The sequence below is a fragment of the Sinocyclocheilus rhinocerous genome, unplaced genomic scaffold (genome assembly GCF_001515625.1).
Source record: "Sinocyclocheilus rhinocerous isolate Xijiao unplaced genomic scaffold, SAMN03320098_v1.1 scaffold1591, whole genome shotgun sequence".
Lineage (NCBI taxonomy): Eukaryota > Metazoa > Chordata > Actinopteri > Cypriniformes > Cyprinidae > Sinocyclocheilus > Sinocyclocheilus rhinocerous.
In genome coordinates, this window is record NW_015652264.1 from 167,669 (window position 1) to 185,010 (window position 17,342).

General features: G+C 35.4%; 2 protein-coding genes across 6 annotated transcripts in view; both read right to left on the reverse strand.

Moving 5' to 3' along the window:
- The window catches only part of LOC107714214 (cysteine-rich hydrophobic domain-containing protein 2), a 6,992-nt gene extending 5,463 nt beyond the window's left edge, over window positions 1–1,529 (reverse strand). Inside the window, exon 1 of the mRNA XM_016519991.1 lies at window positions 1,222–1,529. Within this exon, the coding sequence (XP_016375477.1) occupies window positions 1,222–1,355 (134 nt within the window). The 5' untranslated portion in view covers window positions 1,356–1,529. The remainder of the gene's footprint in view (window positions 1–1,221) is intronic.
- A 767-nt stretch (window positions 1,530–2,296) lies between these two features.
- Window positions 2,297–13,511, reverse strand: LOC107714215 (pre-mRNA 3'-end-processing factor FIP1-like). 5 transcript variants are annotated; one of them, XM_016519994.1, is made up of 18 exons: window positions 13,476–13,511; window positions 13,221–13,314; window positions 12,544–12,601; window positions 11,817–11,907; window positions 11,398–11,504; window positions 10,336–10,400; window positions 10,119–10,226; window positions 9,908–10,038; window positions 9,060–9,175; window positions 8,827–8,880; window positions 7,432–7,531; window positions 7,180–7,327; window positions 5,224–5,250; window positions 5,005–5,056; window positions 4,512–4,570; window positions 4,170–4,350; window positions 3,758–3,904; window positions 2,297–2,637 (listed from the first exon to the last, which is right to left on the reverse strand). In XM_016519994.1, exons 1-18 carry the CDS (start codon window positions 13,506–13,508, stop codon window positions 2,496–2,498), a joined length of 1,713 nt encoding a protein of 570 aa, XP_016375480.1. In that variant the 5' UTR covers window positions 13,509–13,511; the 3' UTR covers window positions 2,297–2,495. The 5 variants fall into 5 exon arrangements, with proteins under 5 accessions (XP_016375480.1, XP_016375478.1, XP_016375482.1 ...); XM_016519992.1 differs by having other exon boundaries at window positions 12,544–12,607; XM_016519996.1 differs by having other exon boundaries at window positions 12,544–12,607; window positions 13,417–13,503.
- Between the last annotated feature and the right edge of the window lie 3,831 nt (window positions 13,512–17,342).

The following is a 17,342-nucleotide window of genomic DNA, read 5'->3' on the forward strand; positions in this document are numbered from 1 at the left end:
AAAGTACCCCATGTGTACAATAAAATATACTGCTGTATTTTTAATGTTGTGGGCCTATATTTCTGCTGGAGGTCCTGGACATCTTGTTTAGATACATGGCATCTTTGATTCTATCAAATACCAACAGATAAAAAAACCAAGAAGTGACTGACTCGGTTAGAAATCTTATAATGGGCCATGTGTGGATCTTCCAACCGGACAATAATCCAAAAACAAACCTTAAAAACAACACAAAAATGGGGCACTGGGCACAAAACCAAGCTTCTGCTATGGCCATTCCAGTTCCCTGACCTGAACCCTATAGAAAATGAGTGCACAGCCTTCTTTGATCATTTACCAAGGGTGCCAATAATTCTCACCACGACTGTATATCTACTGTAATACTCTATACACTGAAGTATATTGTTAATTTTTTATACTAGACCAAGGGTTTTCATCCTGGGCATGCTAGGGGGTCCGTTGAAAGGTTTAGAGAAAAACAGTGTAAAAAATGTAAAAATAAATAATACAATTATATCAAATAAAATAATAATTAAAATAAATGAAAATGATATTTAAAAAATAAATCAAAACAAGTAAATAAATGACTAAAAATTTATTAATTTTTCACAGTATAGATTGGGACTTTATACAAGAAACTACAGATGCCTTTTGAATTTTAGCATGGAGGTCCCCAGCATGAAGATTTGTATTTGTACTAGGCATGGTTCGCAAAAAATGAGTTTCATCGTTTTACTCATTCTTGTGATATTCCCATATATTTTAATAACTTTAACAAAAAAATTAATAAAATTTGACAACCTCAGTCACCATTTCCTTTCATAGTATGGAAAAACGATGTAAACGATGACTGAGGCTGTGAGAAAGAAACGCAGAAAGTAAGTTAAGTCACACAGGTTTGTAACAATTAGAGGGTGATCACAAATGACCACAGGACTTTAGTTTTTGAGTGAACTATGCCTTTAAATGTGCAATATATATAAATGAGCTGCTCTGAATTCTGTGCTTGGCTTCTTAAACAGCATTTAGAGCACTGTATTCGCATCCAAACATTTCAAATGCTTTCTATGCTGTTAAACTAGGTTTTCAGACTAGTCTTAAGCTGCTGTAGTGATACTTAGCGTGTCTCTAAATGAGTACCGTGCTCCTAATGGCTTTGGTTTGCTCACTGGTGATTGATAATCTATATACGAATAGATCCAGAGCTGCCGGGTGTCTTACACAGTGACGTGTCCGGATCCGCGCACTGCCACCGGGTCCGGAGCGTATTTGAGCAGCTGCTCCTCCGCGGCCCTGTCCTCGTCCTCTTCTTCCTCTTCCTCCTCCTCGTAAATCTCATCAAAGTCCTCCATCATCTCCCCCCGCCTCGGCCTCTATGCTTCCCGAAAGAAGCGCCGAGAAAGACCGTGTTTCGCACACGTTACGCAAATATTTGCAGTAACGCGGATCGCACGGCCGAGAAGAGAAACGACGGTCCCGAAATCCGGATCAAAATATCAACATCCGCCGAAAATCTCGTGCGGGTTGATCTCGGGATACATCGCGAGAGTATTTAAATCACATTCCGACTGTTTGGGGTTCTTTCAATTTATCGGTGTGCGACCTGCATTCTTTATAACTAGTCAAATCAAGCGCTTTTTGACATACTCCTCCCTCAGCACGTTGAAAGAATAAAAGTTAATACAAGAGTTAGTATCATAATTCAAAACATGTTTCCCTATTAGTTTGCGTTTGCTATTTTACGAGGTACATTAAAACATTTTATTATATAGAGTATAAATATAAAATAATCTACCAAGCTTTTTATTTAAATGATATTAATATAATTTTATTAAACAAAGAGCAGAATAAATATTGGCCATTGTATCCTAGAGTTTCCAAATATTTGCAATTTTTAATATTTAGTATATAACTAGCCGAAGAATTAAGACTTTTATTTAGCAAGATTTTTTTTTCTTTCTTTTTTTGAAAATGATAACAGTTTCTTGAGCACCAAATCAGCATATTAAGAGTGATTTCTGAAGGATCATGTGACACTGAAGACTGGAGTAATGATGCTGGAAATTCAGCTTTGCAATCACAGGAATAAATTACATATTAAAAGAGAAAACAGTTATTTTAAGTTGCAGTAATACTTAACAATATTTCTGTTTTTACTTTATTTTTGATCAAATAAATGCAGCTTTGGTGAGCATAAGAGACTTCTTGCAAAAACATGAGAAAAATCTGTGTACATATATTGTTCACAATATGTAAAAAAAGGCTAATACACAATATATGAAAGACACAACAAACATTACCAAATGCTCTTTTTTAATCCAACAAATCAACATCTACATGGTACAACTGCACTGGAACAAACAACAAAAAAAAAAAAAAGGAAACATGAAAACAAAAGGAAGGTAAACTGGATTATAGTTTCATTTAGCATGATTTGGTTGACAACCAGCTCTCTGATGACAAGAAGGAAGGAGAGCGGAGAAGAGAGACAGGAGTTACTCCATGGCCTCCTGGTTCTCCTGGTCAGCAGAACGCTCCTCGCTGGGCTCCTTGCCCTCTTTGCTCCTCTTGGACTTCTTGTGCTTATGGCGCCGGTGACTGTCACCCTCCTCGCTGTCATGTCTCCGTCTGCTACTGCTGTGATAGAAACAGAACAAACAGGTTCTTAAAGAGAACAGAGAACTTCAGATTGTGTATGCATGTGTGTGTTTGCGCGCATGACGGAAATGAACTTTCCTATTACGGGGCCATACTTACCTCTTTAAACTGATTTCCAGGACTTTTTTATTTTTATAAGGACTTTTTTTGTAACCTTATTAAATGTATGAGTCATTACATTGCAATTACAATTGCAAATGATAACGATACGAATGATATGATTAAATATGAAACTAAAACTGCCAGTAGGTTGGCAGCAAGTCAATGGCTGCATCCGAAATTGCATACATCCCTACTATATATAGTAGGTAAAAAAAAAAGTATGTAAAAAGAGTAGTATGTCCAAATTTATAGTATTTATAAAACAGAGGGCTCCCGGATGACCTACTACTTCCAGCGAGATTCTGAAGTGCGCATCTGATGGACACTTTACAATCCCATGAGGTCACAGGAGAGGAGTGAAGCAATGCAACTGACACTGGCAGGTCATGTGACAATAACAAGATGGCGAATATAGTATGAATTTAATTGGCGTACAACACGGAACATACTTATAGAACATAATTTTTGAACATCCACAAATTACTTATTCAAAAGAAGTACCTACTCCGAGATTACTGGACACAGACATTGTCTTAACAAGTGAGTCACCAAGTCACTCTTGGTTTATTCATTCAAACGGCTAATTAATTTAGTAATAAAACAATTCACTGTCTTTATGAATGGGTCATTGAACCAGTTCGCTCAAAAACACAGAATAAAGGGACAGTTCACATAAAAAATTTAATTCTGTCATCATTTACTCACTTTCGCTCTTCCAAACCTGTATGAATTTCGTTCTTCTGCTGAACACAAAAGTAGATACTTTGAATATGTGTAACCAAACAGCCATTGACTTCCATAGTTTCATTTTTGGGTGAACTATCCCTTTAATTCAGTAACAAAACACTGCTGTGCCTCCGGAGATGTGCAACAGTCTTTCTTGTGTGATATTGCTTAACTATCTCATGTACATCTCAAAATTTGGGGGGGAATTTTTATTCATTTTGGTGGCGTTTTTGCCCCAAGCCTTCGTTAATTTCTGACATTTGTATGTTACCTCCGTGATGACTTGTGCCTCCCTTCCTCTTTCTCTCTGTGCCTCCTTTCCCTGTGACGCTCCTCCTTCTCACGGCTCGATCGCTCCCGATGCCTCTCATACCCTCTGTCTCCGTAGTCACGGTAAGAACGATACCGTTCTTCATCACTGCAAAAGAGTAAGTTTAATCAATTAAAAGCTTAAAAATAGAACCAGAGAAACTAGGACAAATAATTTAAACTTTGAGAGAGTTAAAAAGTCAAAGATTTCTTTTTTTCCCCCATTTGGAATAACATTTAATGATGAATCATGCACAATAAGAATGCAACTTAACATCTAAATTTGTCAGTTTATCAACAATTCTACACTTTCAAACTAAAAAAAAAAAAAAAAGAACATCTGTGTAGTGAATGAGTGGGTTGGCATCTTTCACCTGTTAAAAGCCACAGAGGCGGGACTATGGTCTCTCTCATGGCCACGTTCCCTCGGCCTGTCCCTCTCTCGCTCTTTTTCCCTCTCTTTGTCTCGCCGAGAGTAGTAGTCCCACTGCTTCGGGTTGTCCATCAAACCAGGCCAGGGGTTAACAGCTCCTTGCATGGGTGGAGGAAACCCACCTGAAAACGAAACCATAAGAACAATCCACAATGCGCATGATTCTTAATTGAGGTTAATAAAGCCTGGAATAGATTTAAGTACTTGTGACCTGTACTGAGATATAAATTAAATTAGTTTTTCAGATGAGTAGAATAGACTGGGGAGATAGTCCCACACTTACCTGTAGGAAAAGGGTATGGAGCAACAGGACGCCCATCATATCCTCCCGGGTGCCCACTGCTAAATACGGCACACAGGCAATTAATGAAGTGTTAAAGTGCAAATTTTAAATGCTAACACTGAAAATTACACTTCAAAAATGGCATGTATTTAAATCTAAATACAGAACCCTAAAAATAAATAATTATGTTATTATATAAACATATATATTATTAAATAATGATTCATTTAAAATAACTTTAATCTCTAATAATATTGAATTTCTATTTTAATATATTTTAATTTAAAAAATGTAATTTGTTCCTGAGTCAGCAAAGCTGAATTTTCAGCAGCCATTACTCATTTTGTCAGCCATTGTTTTGTCACTTTTGATCAATTTAATGCATCCTTGATGAATAAAAGAATTCATTTATTTTCATTTATTTTTTTTTAATACCCATCCATGTACACTAATGTTAATAAAAGTATCAGTTGTGTACAGAGGCTACACCTACTTGTCTATATTAATAAGTGAAGGAGGAGGTCCTCCAGTGGGAGGGGGGAAATCTACAACACAAACAGAAGCATAGTAAAAATACAGGAATTGTTCATAATTTATTCACAATCAGTCATAAAGTTTGAAATTTCAGTAGACAGGTGCTTTGGAAACATTTAAGAGCTTTATCATAAGTTACTTTTGCTATGTTTGTTATTTTATTGTGCACTCGACTTACTGGGTGGAGGAACAGTGATGGGAATCCCTGTTAAAAAAAAATAAAAGATAAGAAAGAAATGAAAAATTATTTCCATAACTGCACAGAATATGACAAATACATAAACATTTTACCAAACAAAAAGTAAAAAATGCTATGAGAAGCCAGTGTCAGTGGTGTTGCAAGTGATTCTTTCATACGTTCTTAATGGATTTAAAATGTGTGTGTACACACACACACACACACACACATGTCTGGTCAGCTATCCTTGTGGGGACTCTCCATAGGCGTAATGGTTTTTCTACTGTACAGACCGTATTTTCTATTGCCCTACACCAACCCTACCCCTAAACCTACCCCTCACAGGAAACTTTGTGCATTTTTAGATTTTCAAAAAACTTCATTATGTGTGATTTATTAGCTTGTTTACCCGTGGGGACCTCAATTTAGGTCCCCACCGTGACACGAGTTCCCATGAGTCTGTGTGTATTCAGGTTTAAGTCCCCACCAGAATAGAAAAACAGGTACACACACACACACACACACACACACAGAGTGGAGATCAAAATTAGAGAACAACATATAATTTACTAAATTTCGAGGTCACTGCTTAGTCCTATTTGAAGTTATCCTAACAGGAGTAGAGTTTTTTTTTAAGCATATTTCATAAATTAATTGTATTCTGAAGCACAGTATAAAAAAACTTGTATTAGATATTTGAAAAAGAACTCAAAATTAGAGAACACTTACAGATACCTCCAAGATAATAATATTAATCTGGCACCTGGTGCTAATTTCCTTAATTACAGTGGCATGCGAAAGTTTGGGAACCCCTTGCAGAATCTGTGAAAATGTGAATAATTTTAACAAAAGACAGATCATGCAAAATGCCTGTTATTTTTTATTTAGTACTGTCCTGAGTAAGATATTTTACATAAAAGATGTTTACATTTAGTCCACAAGACAAAAAAATAGCTGGAATTATTAAAATAACCCCCTTCAAAAGTTTGGGAACCCTTGGTTCTTAATACTGTGTGTGGTTACCTGGATGACCTACGACGTTTTTTGTTTTGTGATGGTTGTTCATGAGTCCCTTGTTTGTTCTGAACAGTTAAACTGAGCACTGTTCCTCAGAAAAATCCTCCATGTCCTGCAGATTCTTCAGTTTTCCAGCATCTTTTGCATATTTGAACCCTTTCCAGCAGTGACTGTATGATTTTGAGATCCATCTTTTCACACTGAGGACAATTGAGGGACTCAAACACAACTATTAAAAAAGGTTCAAACATTCACTGATGCTCCTGAAGGAAACACGATGCATTAAGAGCCGGGGGGTGAAAACTTTTGAACAGGATGAAGAGGTCCCGATTTTTCTTATTTTGCTGAAATATAATTTTTTCCCATTTAGTACTGCCCTTCGGAAGCAACAGAAGATACTTGCATGTTTCCCGGAAGACAAATCAAGTACAATTTACCTTGATCTTCAAATTCAAAACGTTTTGCATCGTGTTTCCTTCTGGAGCATCAGTGAATGTTTGAACCTTTTTTAATAGTTGTGTTTGAGTCCCTCAATTGAAATTATTGGGAAATCGAGTTACCAAACTATATCCTGTGCTGAAGTTATTCAAAGCAAGGGCCTCTACACTTCCTACTAATTTCTGACAACTGTAACCCTCCCGTGCTACAGTGGTTACTGTTCTCCAATTTTGATCAATGATTTCTCCACAAAATAAATTTTTTTTTTTTTTTAATACTTTGGATATTTTGTAAAACATGTTAGTAAATCAGTGATATACCTACAGCTAATATTCCTTCAACTTTTGAGTGAAGATTAACAATATTAATAATAAAAGAAATTTCTGAAGTTTTCTAATTTTGATCTCCACTGTATGTATGTATATATATATATATATATATACATATATATATAAAATAAATGTAAAAAATAAAATACAATTCCACAGTTGTCAGACTTACGTGGAGGCGGGATTAGAGGTGGAGCCTGACTGACTGGAGGAGGGAGGAATGGAGGAGGTGGGATGTTTGGAGGCAGTGGTCCTGGGGGAAAGAAAGGAGGCGGCATCTTGGCAGGTTCAGCCTCAGAGCTGGGATGTTCCGAGATCACCTACAAGTGTTAAAGTCAAATGATTCAGTTCCAAGACATGATGCCGGCATGTTAGTTTTACAGTGGAGAGTGAGGAGAGAGTGAAAGCATGTCACGTTTGTAACCTGGATGTTATTCCCCTCCAGATTGTGGCGGCGTCGTCCTTCCACCCTGCTAATGGTGGCAGTCTGTCTGCCAATCACATCTATGGTCCCGGGTGTCTTCCTGCAACAAATACAAACATACACATACAGCTTTACAGGAGCGTACATGCATTTCCGTGTTTTTCACTCTGTCTTCCAGATGCACAACAAACACACAGCTCAGAGTAGGGCTGGGCGATATGACTGTATACCACAGACGATATATTTGTGCATCAAGTCATTTACTCGACAGGGCAATGAAGAAACATGTTTGAACTCAGAAATACAGTGCAGGACGTGTCACAAGTCCAAATGAGGAAAAACAGGTTATTAAGGGGTGTAACATGAGTTTATTGGTTACAGTTACCATGCAACCAGTGTTATTTTAGTATTATTTATATACTATGATAGTATTTATTCATATTTTGAATTAGCATTTATTTTTATGTTTTCTGTATTCATTTTAATTTAGATTTTAGTAATTTAGTTATGTGCTTGGCAAATATTTTTATTTAGTTTTAATTTAAATTTCAGTTTTAGTTTTTTGTTTTTGTTTTAAGTTTTAACGCTTTAGTTCACTAACATCACTGCAGTAAACTTTGTGACTTGCAACATTTATTTAGAATTCAACTGATGTATTTTTGAGTTTGAATGTGATGAATGGTTATTTTTGATTTTGAGGTTTTTTTACTTAGTTTTGTCATTTTTAAATCCAAGGTGAGGTGTGTTTGTGCAACTCCACTGTGTTGTGCATTTACTACAAATGGTGTGGTTTGCATCCATCAAGTTCCAAATCAACAGAGCAAATCGATCAAATTAAATATTTAATTCCTGCTTTGGATTTGCTTAAAACCATTTTCATGGGCGAAGCATAAATAGACTGGCAATATTGCTTCTAAAATGTAAGTTAAATGTAAGCAATATCACACAAATTATGCTGTCATTCCAAATATCAGCACATTTTATGATTCTGGAAAGCACTTTTGCTATATTGTTTAATTAAAGCAAGGTTATTTAAAATATAAACCAGCTAAAATAATTGTTAAACAAAATGATATAAAATTTTGGTCATATCGCCTACCCCTACCAGAATGTCATTCCCAACTAGGTAAAAACACACACATAAAAACCAAATATAAAATACTCTTCTAATGACTATACAGTTCTGCAAAGAAAAACGGTCCAGATTGCTGAGTCCGTTGTCATAGCAGCAGATTTTTTCATAGTCTTTTGTAGATTAAAACATCACCAACAAAAATGAACTGTGGTCATCAATAAAAAAAAAGAAAGACAATAAATGAAGCCCATTTTATTTCATATTTAAATGTCTACTCAGGCCTTGTAAAACAAATCACGCCCATGTCACCTCCCACTTACGTATAATAGGACATTTCTTGAGTGGCAGGCCCTGCCCACTGTGGAGGGGATATCCTATGAGGGCATGAGTAAGGGGAGACAGGCAAAAATGAGTTACTAATCCCCTCTCCCACATGACAGATGCGGGACAAACACTGTACATGCATTTCCAAAACATGAAGACTGTGAAAATGGAGTGTGGAAACTGAAATGAATCAACTCCCCCCAGTGGATGTGTGAGAGAACATGTTTACCTCACTGGGTTGAGACCTGCTTTATACAGGTTAGATGGAGAGGAAAAGTCAGCTTTAGCTGCATGAGCTGCAACTGTGATCTCCTTCTCACTGTTACCTGTGCGACCCTGCTGAACCTGAAAGAAAGAAGGAGAGAAAGAGGTGGAAAGGGTAAAATCTTAATTATTCATATATCAACATTCACATGTTACTATTAATTACTAATTTAATTACTACAAACATGACATTATCAGACTGGAATGTAACAGTTCGGGTTGGGAATCAAAAACTGGTTCCATTTTTGCAGACAGTTTGGGATACTTCCACTACTGTGGATGGTATAAAAATATGCAAATATACACTTAACATTCAAAAGTGGGGATCAGTACATTTAAAAAACATATATATTTTTTTTACTTTTTTCAACAAGGATGAAATAAATTGTTCAAAAGTGACAGTATGTAACAAACAATTTATATTTAAAATATTTTTTTTTCATCAAAGAATCTTGAAAAAAATGTACCACATTTTCCACAAAAATATTAAGCAGCACAACTATTTTCAACACTGATAAGAAAAAAATGCTTCCTGAGCACCAAATTAGTATATTAGTATGATTTCTGGGATCATGTGACACTGAAGACTGGAGTAATGGCTGCTGAAAATTCAGCTTTGCCATCACAGGAATAATTTACATTTTAAATTATTAAACTATAAAAAGTTATGAAATGATCTGAGAGAAATTCATGCAAAAGAATTGTTTTCCAAACATTACAAATCAAATCAAAGGAACCAGAATAGTGGAATCATAAGCAGTATTGCTCAATTTTTTATAATTTCCATCTCTAGTAACCGCTGATTATGCTTACTGAGATCTTGCTGGTGGTGGATCCAATGTTGTGAATGTCGAGGCCCATGCGTAACCTCTTCTGCTTTTCACAGTATGCTTTCCACGTGTCCTCATTAAAACCATAGTTAAAATAGTCAGACAAGTCCGCACCTGTAAACACACACATATGCTAAACAATATGCAGATGCCACAAAAAGGGCCATCACGCTGGTTCCTAAATTAATACACACCTGGCTTCCTCCATGGTTTCTCCTCAAAGGACTCCATGTCCACTTCCAAGACTGGAACTCCATTGATGCTGCCTGGAGCTTCGAGGTCTATGCCTTTCACTTTGCTACCTATTGAATACACACTTAAATTATGTCAGGAGCTGACAAATGTTGCTTTGTATGAAAATGCATCTTTAAGCAAACTGATGTATTTTGTGAGACACATGGATTCACTCACCTGCTCCATATGCTCTGCTGCCAGCTGACTTTATGTTCAGATTCACTGGAGTTCCCCCATATGCCCTGCACAATAAAACATCATAAATATACCAGTTCTACAGTCCATTTCAGTTATAGACTATTACAGACAGTTATAGATAGGTATCAAAATAACAACAAAGTAAAAAAAAATACAGAATAAGGCCCCATACTACATTACAAATGACTGTGTCTTGAAGTGCAATTATTTAAAATGTGTTTTTTATTCATTCATTTTCTCTACAAATCACTAATTAATTAAGTACACTTGGAGGATGCCATAATTCCAGTACTGCCAATGATATTTAGAGAGTCAAAGCATAAAAGGGATCAAAATAAAACTCATCCCTCATCTGGTTACAAACCCATAAGGCTTTGGTTAATTTTCAAAAAACAAATGAATATATTTATTTTTAATGAAACCTTCTAGGTTCGAAAGCTCCAAAAGAAGATCCCAAAAGGCCATACAGGCATTATAAAATTAATCCATATGAATCGAGCAGTTTAATCTTGTGAAGAGATAGGATTACTTTATGATGGGATGAACAGGTTGAATCTAGGCTTTTATTTACATATAAACATTGATCGACATACATAAAGCATATCACATATGGTAAATACGGACACTCAAATGCACAAGCTTTCATGTTTACCATATGAGATTCGCTCTGTGTGTGTTTATATGTAAATAAAAGCCTAAATTAAAATCGGTTCCTGATTATGGAGGGACAGAAACATCTCAGCTTTCATTACAAATACCTTATTTTGTGTTTCGAAGATTACCTAGGGTTTTATGGATTTGGAACAAAATAGGAGTGAGTAAATGATGACTGCATTTTCATTTTTGGGTGAACTATCTCTTTAAAGTACATGATACAAGTGAGTTAAACCAGAACAATCCGCTGTTTTGTTTTTTGTCCATCATCAACAAGTAAAGTCCACTTCTACCACCTTGAGTTGCAGGCAGTGTCAGATTATCGATCAACCACCCAGTGTGAACCTTGCAATCTCCAGGATGGGAGCACAGTCACTGGACGCTTACGTGTACTGTGGTGCTCCTGTTTTGATATCTCCAATGGTGACGCGGACATCATCATCGTCATCATCGCTATCGCTCTCACTGTCTTCATCTTCTCCAGGTGCTTCCTCCTAAGACAAACAAAAAGAGTATCTTTAATTAATCAACATAACAGATGGGCAACTTGATCTAAAATTGACCAATGTTTAATTACAAGAAGCATAGAGAAAAAAAAAGAACAGAAAAACAAGCCAACTAAGCCATTAAAAACTCAATAAATAAATGAATCTGCAGCTTTTGCCACACAAAACTGACACACATTGCAGTGTAATGTACAAGTGTAATATTGATATATTTACATTAAGCAAAACAGCAATCAAAGTTGACCTTACATCAACTCCATCCAAACTGAATGGGGCTGCAACAGTGGTTTTGTTTGTTACCTGACTGGCCACACCATTTCCAGTAGTGGTGGTGTTGTTGTTGTTGGTGGTCGCGGTGTCCTCCTCGGTATCAGGAGGAGCAGAGGTCGCACTGTAGCCACAGATGGATCAGCATAAGAATGATGAAAACAAATGCAGATGAACTCCTTAGTCAACTTAAAGAGGCAAACCTTAGTATTGGCAGGTTTACAGGACATGCTATAAAAATACTATGCAATGTTCCTTAAGTAAATGTGGTTTTTGCAATCTAATAGTCTATGTCATAAAATCAACTACAAAATATTATTCCGTGAAAACATTAGGAAGTGTGTGGTCATTCGGTAATCTTTTATTTTGGAACTTTTATTCATTACTTCACATTAAATGTTTAGAGAAAAATAAATTAATGTTTAATATTCATAAATAAAATTTGATTTAAATAAAAAGATAAATAAAAAATACAATTTGATTAAAATAAGTAAATGAGTGAATGAATAAATAAATACATCTGCAGTACAGTATGACAACTAACAGAAAAAATAGAAACTAAGCATCTTCAAAATAATATTTTAACTTACTATAAATGCTAGTATAATTGTGGTCTTTATACAAGAAACTATATAGATGCCTTTTAAATTTTAAGCTTCAGGTCCGTTGTACAAGTGTCATCATATCTGGGGGTTCGTAGCGTCTAAAAAATTGATAACTCCTGGTCTACACCACTAACAGTAAAAACTTCACTTCCCACCTGATGGCTGCCGTCAGTTTGGCCTCTTCTTCTTCAGTTTCTTTACTTTCACCTTCACCTTCATCTGTAACAAATACATTATGCATTGGTGACAAACAGATTATGAGTACCCAATTTCTATTGTTAAGAAATCTGTTAAAAGGAGCTGCTCTCAAAATTCCGCTGATGACAAAATATTGTTATTTTATATTTGCATTACAGAACCATGAATAGATTTGAAAAGTATTCTTGAAAAGAATCACAAATTCATTCCACAATATAATCTATTTGAGATTTTATTTAATTAATTCTCTTTGAATCCCTTCTTTTAATTTCTCAAATTATTTCTGATATTTCTTAAAGTAGATTTGAAATTCAGAATTTCGAACGCAATCTACCTCATCTCCCTCCTGAAAGAGATTTCTCACAGAAGAATAAAATCTATTATAGAATCGAATAAATTCTCAGCTAGATTCTATATCAATTCCCACGTAAAGAGAAATATTTCTTAAATCACGGACATGAAGTTTAAACATTTGGTGAAGTGACAGGAATCTCCTAACACTGCAGGATAAAGGCCCATTCATTATTCATTACACCGATATATAGTGCTGTACATTAATAAGCGCATTTCTCCTGAGCTGTTAGTGTTCATTAGCTAAATAAAGTAAAGCAGAATAGATTTGGCGCTCACTGACCCCCGTACAGCCATTCCTCCTCCTCGTCTCCTGCACTCGCATCAGCGGCGGTGGTTTTATCCGTCTCCTCCGCAGACATCTTCTCCTCTGGGCTCTACAATGCGCTCCAGAAGCCAAAGACACGGTCCGATTAAAACCCACCAATCCCGAAAGAGCGCACAGATATTTCGGTGGGAAAAAACACAAACGCACATACGAATATAGAAAACAAACTTATTGAATGATGTTTACGGAGCAATCCAAACTTCCTACAACCTCGGTAGGATGTTCTTGCAGACTTGAGGACATCAGTTCCGGTTCATGGGTGTACAAATTAAAAGTCTTTCACTTGTCGGACATATGGTTTGAAAACAGTTTACTGAAATTGAAGTTTCTTCTTCTTCTTCTTCTTCTTCATTATTATTATTATTATTATTATGATGATTATTATTATTATTATTATTATTATTATTTTCTTCTTATACTCAAATGCCTGGAATTAAAACCGAATCTTCGAAATGTGTGCAGAACTGGAATCTAGACAAAGGGTGATTGTTTTAATATGTAATAATAATAATAATAATAGTAGTAATAATAATAATAATAATAATAATAATAATAATAATAAATTGATTATTGTGTCCAGACGTTAACTGATCAAATAAATTAATAATTATGTATGAATTATTGATATTCATCAAATTTTGGTCTGGCACCTTGGTCCAAGTACAAAGTTATTGAATAAAAGTCATTGCATATGCATATATCTCCCATAAACACATGCTAAAGGTACACGAAAATAGTCTAATATAGGCTTTTTATGCACGTCAGCCACTAGATGTTTCTAAGCAATAGATCGCTTACACAGTGTGATTCTTTAACCTGCCATCATACCATGTTAATAATCCTGATGTACAGATTCCTGAAACAACATTTTCAGATCAAATGCATTTTCAGCAACAGTTTTATTTCAACAAATTCCTTGTACAGTTTAGGTCATGTGTATGTGTGTTTTCCATAAACAACAATGAATTGTGCAAATTTCTCACACTCGCTCACACACATGCATTCTAACGGGCAAATTAGAAAATATTTAACTAGTCTTCTTTTACACACTCTCTTGCCTTGAAATTAGCATTTAAGTATAAATATAAAAATAAAAATCAAATAAAATGTTACACACTGATGACACCTATTTGCAATTTGTGCAAATAGACAATCTATTTTAATTAAACTATTTGTGTTATTTGTGATTAGCAAATTATTACAAAGCAAAACTAATATTTATTTACTTGCCTCTAGTCTTAACTGACTGTATGATTGATTAATATTACTCTTACTTCATTTCAATTTTAATTTTATATATATATATATAATTATTTAACGTAAACAATGCACACTTCATTAATCCCTGTGTTGTTTGTTTCGTCCCTCAGTGACTGCTCTCCTAACACTATGTGTGCACATTAACCTCTTTGACCAGTTACAGGAAACTCTGTGTGCAGGCTAGCATTACTGTGAGTGTTTGATGACCAAGCACACGGACAGAAAGATACTCTTTCTTATTCATTAAGTAAGCATATGCAATAGCCTCAAGAAGTATTTGGATACTTAGGCCACACTTGCTTATAAAATCAAGCGACCTCTGCAAGCAAATAATGCTAGAGTTTTTCTCAGAACCACTTTTCTTAGCCATTTTTGCAATTACATTAACAAGTTGTTCCAGGGTGATTTATAGTGATATATGAAGTCAGTTCTCCTCAAGTTCACACAGGTGTCCTAGCAGAGAAACCACAGGTGTAGCTCACCACATTAACTATGAACATGATCCACTCATGTTTGATAACCAGAAAGTGTCCAAATATTTTTGTCTTAATTTTGATTCGGATCTGTTGTTTCATTATTTAAACATATCAAAATTCTTTATGCAAAATATTTTACTTGGAAAATTGTGGTTGTGCCATCTTTCTTTCTAATATTATTTATTACGTCCTCTTTTTCCTGGACAGGTCCTGGCTGGAATTTCTAACTTGTCTAAAATGTTTGGGTTTAGGCGTTGTCTTTCTATTGTTTTCATAATATGCTGACTGTAATGACTGAAAGGTAGTTCAACCAATAGTTTGCAGACATTGTACATAATCAAGCAAACGTAGTGTGTGAAAAGGTGGGACGTATAGAGAACGGTCAAATCAATGCAAATATGCATACATAATGTATGAGGACTGTACTGTAGAGAGCATGACAAAGCCAAATCTTATAGGACATTTTAGGCAGTTTAGAAATCCTGCTCAGGACATGTCTGGGGGGAAAAAGAGGACGTATGCTCACCCTATCTATTTCAATGACATTTATGCATTTCAAGTGTGACTTAAGCGTCCACATATTTGAGAACTCTGTGAATGTGGGATATATACAGTTACTCAAATCAGGATTTTAAATGGTACACCTACTGGCACATTTACCCATCAGACTCCCCAGCCACAGAAAGAAATTAAGAAGATCTGAGTTAAGGTAAAAAGAGGCATGTACTTGTTCTTAGCAGCTCTATCGTCGCTCTTTTTAACAATTTCAATAGACAAACATCCCTGTGGATTCCGAAATTAAAGCAAGCCTCAGGGGCTGGATGTGCTTCAAGAATGAAGACATCAAGGACAGTGAAGTATTTTTAGTTGCAAGGGCCATCAATTTTAAACACCTCTTCATTCAGCGATAAATCTGAGCAGTGATTTTAACCACAAATAATATTTACACTAGTTTACATCAGCTTATATATATTAGTAATTCAGCATTTGCCATTTATATCAATAAAAAATACAACTGTAAAAATCCTTTTTTTTTGTAGTTTGTTTAAGGTTATTAAGGGATTGCCTTCCCATGTTTTATTCATTGCTGTGAGCCAACTGAAACCTCTCATTGTGAATTAATTACATTAATTAGTTACGCCTGTTGTGAATACAATCTAGCCCAATGTGTCCTTAAAAGACTCCCAATGGTCAGAAAAGGTTGCTGTGTGCAAGTTTTACTAGAAAAACCAATGTTAAATGACTTTTGGTGCTTACAATTTGCTGCTTGCAATTAATAATTTAATTGAATATAAATAAAGAAGAAACATGAGTAGTATGTTTCATAGGAGGAAAAAGACATCCAACCTAATTTAACAAAGTCAAGATGATCAACCTAACATGCCTGATTGTTACGCACTGTTAAAAATTCCATATTCTTTAACTACCAGACCCTGATGAAGGTGACATGAATCAACACGCAAAACCCTATGCACTTTGAAAGCATCAAGTAGCATGCCATACATAATATAGTCCAAAAGCCCTTGCATACTGAAATGTAACATTCTTTGAGTGGAGATTGCAGCCAACTAATTATTTATGAGAGGAAGTAACCATGTGCACTCGTGCCTAATGGAAAACGATACTTGGACTCGTCAAGCTCTTTGGCATCCGGTCTATTAAAACCTCAGACCTCATTCTGTGGCTGTGATAATCTGACCTTTGTGGCCATCTTCAAATGTATGCAAATAAGTAAACAAAACTTTAGGCTGTGAGGAGACATGGGAAGTTGTCACAAGGTTTATAGCTAAGGAGCTTGAAGGTTTTGATGTTGAAATCCCATTGGTTTCAGACAGCTAACATTTATAATTTAGGATATGTATGTGTATTCTATCCTCCAAACTATAGCTATTGGGTAAAACGTGAACACAATAAAATCATACTGGATACATTATGCCAAGGGTCAACTATAGTTTGAAGCAGATATTAACTCAACTGTTTTTCAAGATTTTTTTTTTTATAAATTTAAGTTGGTGAAATGTAATTTCAAGAGGTTATTCTGGTGTAAGTTCACTAACACACAAGGTACAAGCCACCCTTTTCACTTCTTTTCTTTTAACAATGTCAGAAAGCATTGATATACATACATCTCAAAGGGGTAGTTCACCCAAAAATTAATATTTTTTTATCATTAACTCAACCTCTTGTCTTTATGTCTACTTCAGAACACAAAAGAAGATATTTTAAAGAATACTGGTTACCAAACAGTTGGTTACCACTGACTTCCAGTGATGGGGGAAACAGAGACATTTCTCAAAATAGAGACATTTAGCTGTCTTTTATGCTCCACAGAAGAAAGTTA

Bases quoted from the DNA above. Each gene is read 5' to 3' on its own strand.
- LOC107714215 (XM_016519992.1), bottom strand. From the start codon at position 13,508: ATGTCCTCAAGTCTGCAAGAACATCCTACCGAG. The intron at 10,227-10,335 runs GTGAGTGAATCC...TGTATTCAATAG, and splicing joins CAGCAGAGCATATGGAGCAG to GTAGCAAAGTGAAAGGCATA. The intron at 10,039-10,118 runs GTGTGTATTAAT...GTGTGTTTACAG, and splicing joins GAAACCATGGAGGAAGCCAG to GTGCGGACTTGTCTGACTAT.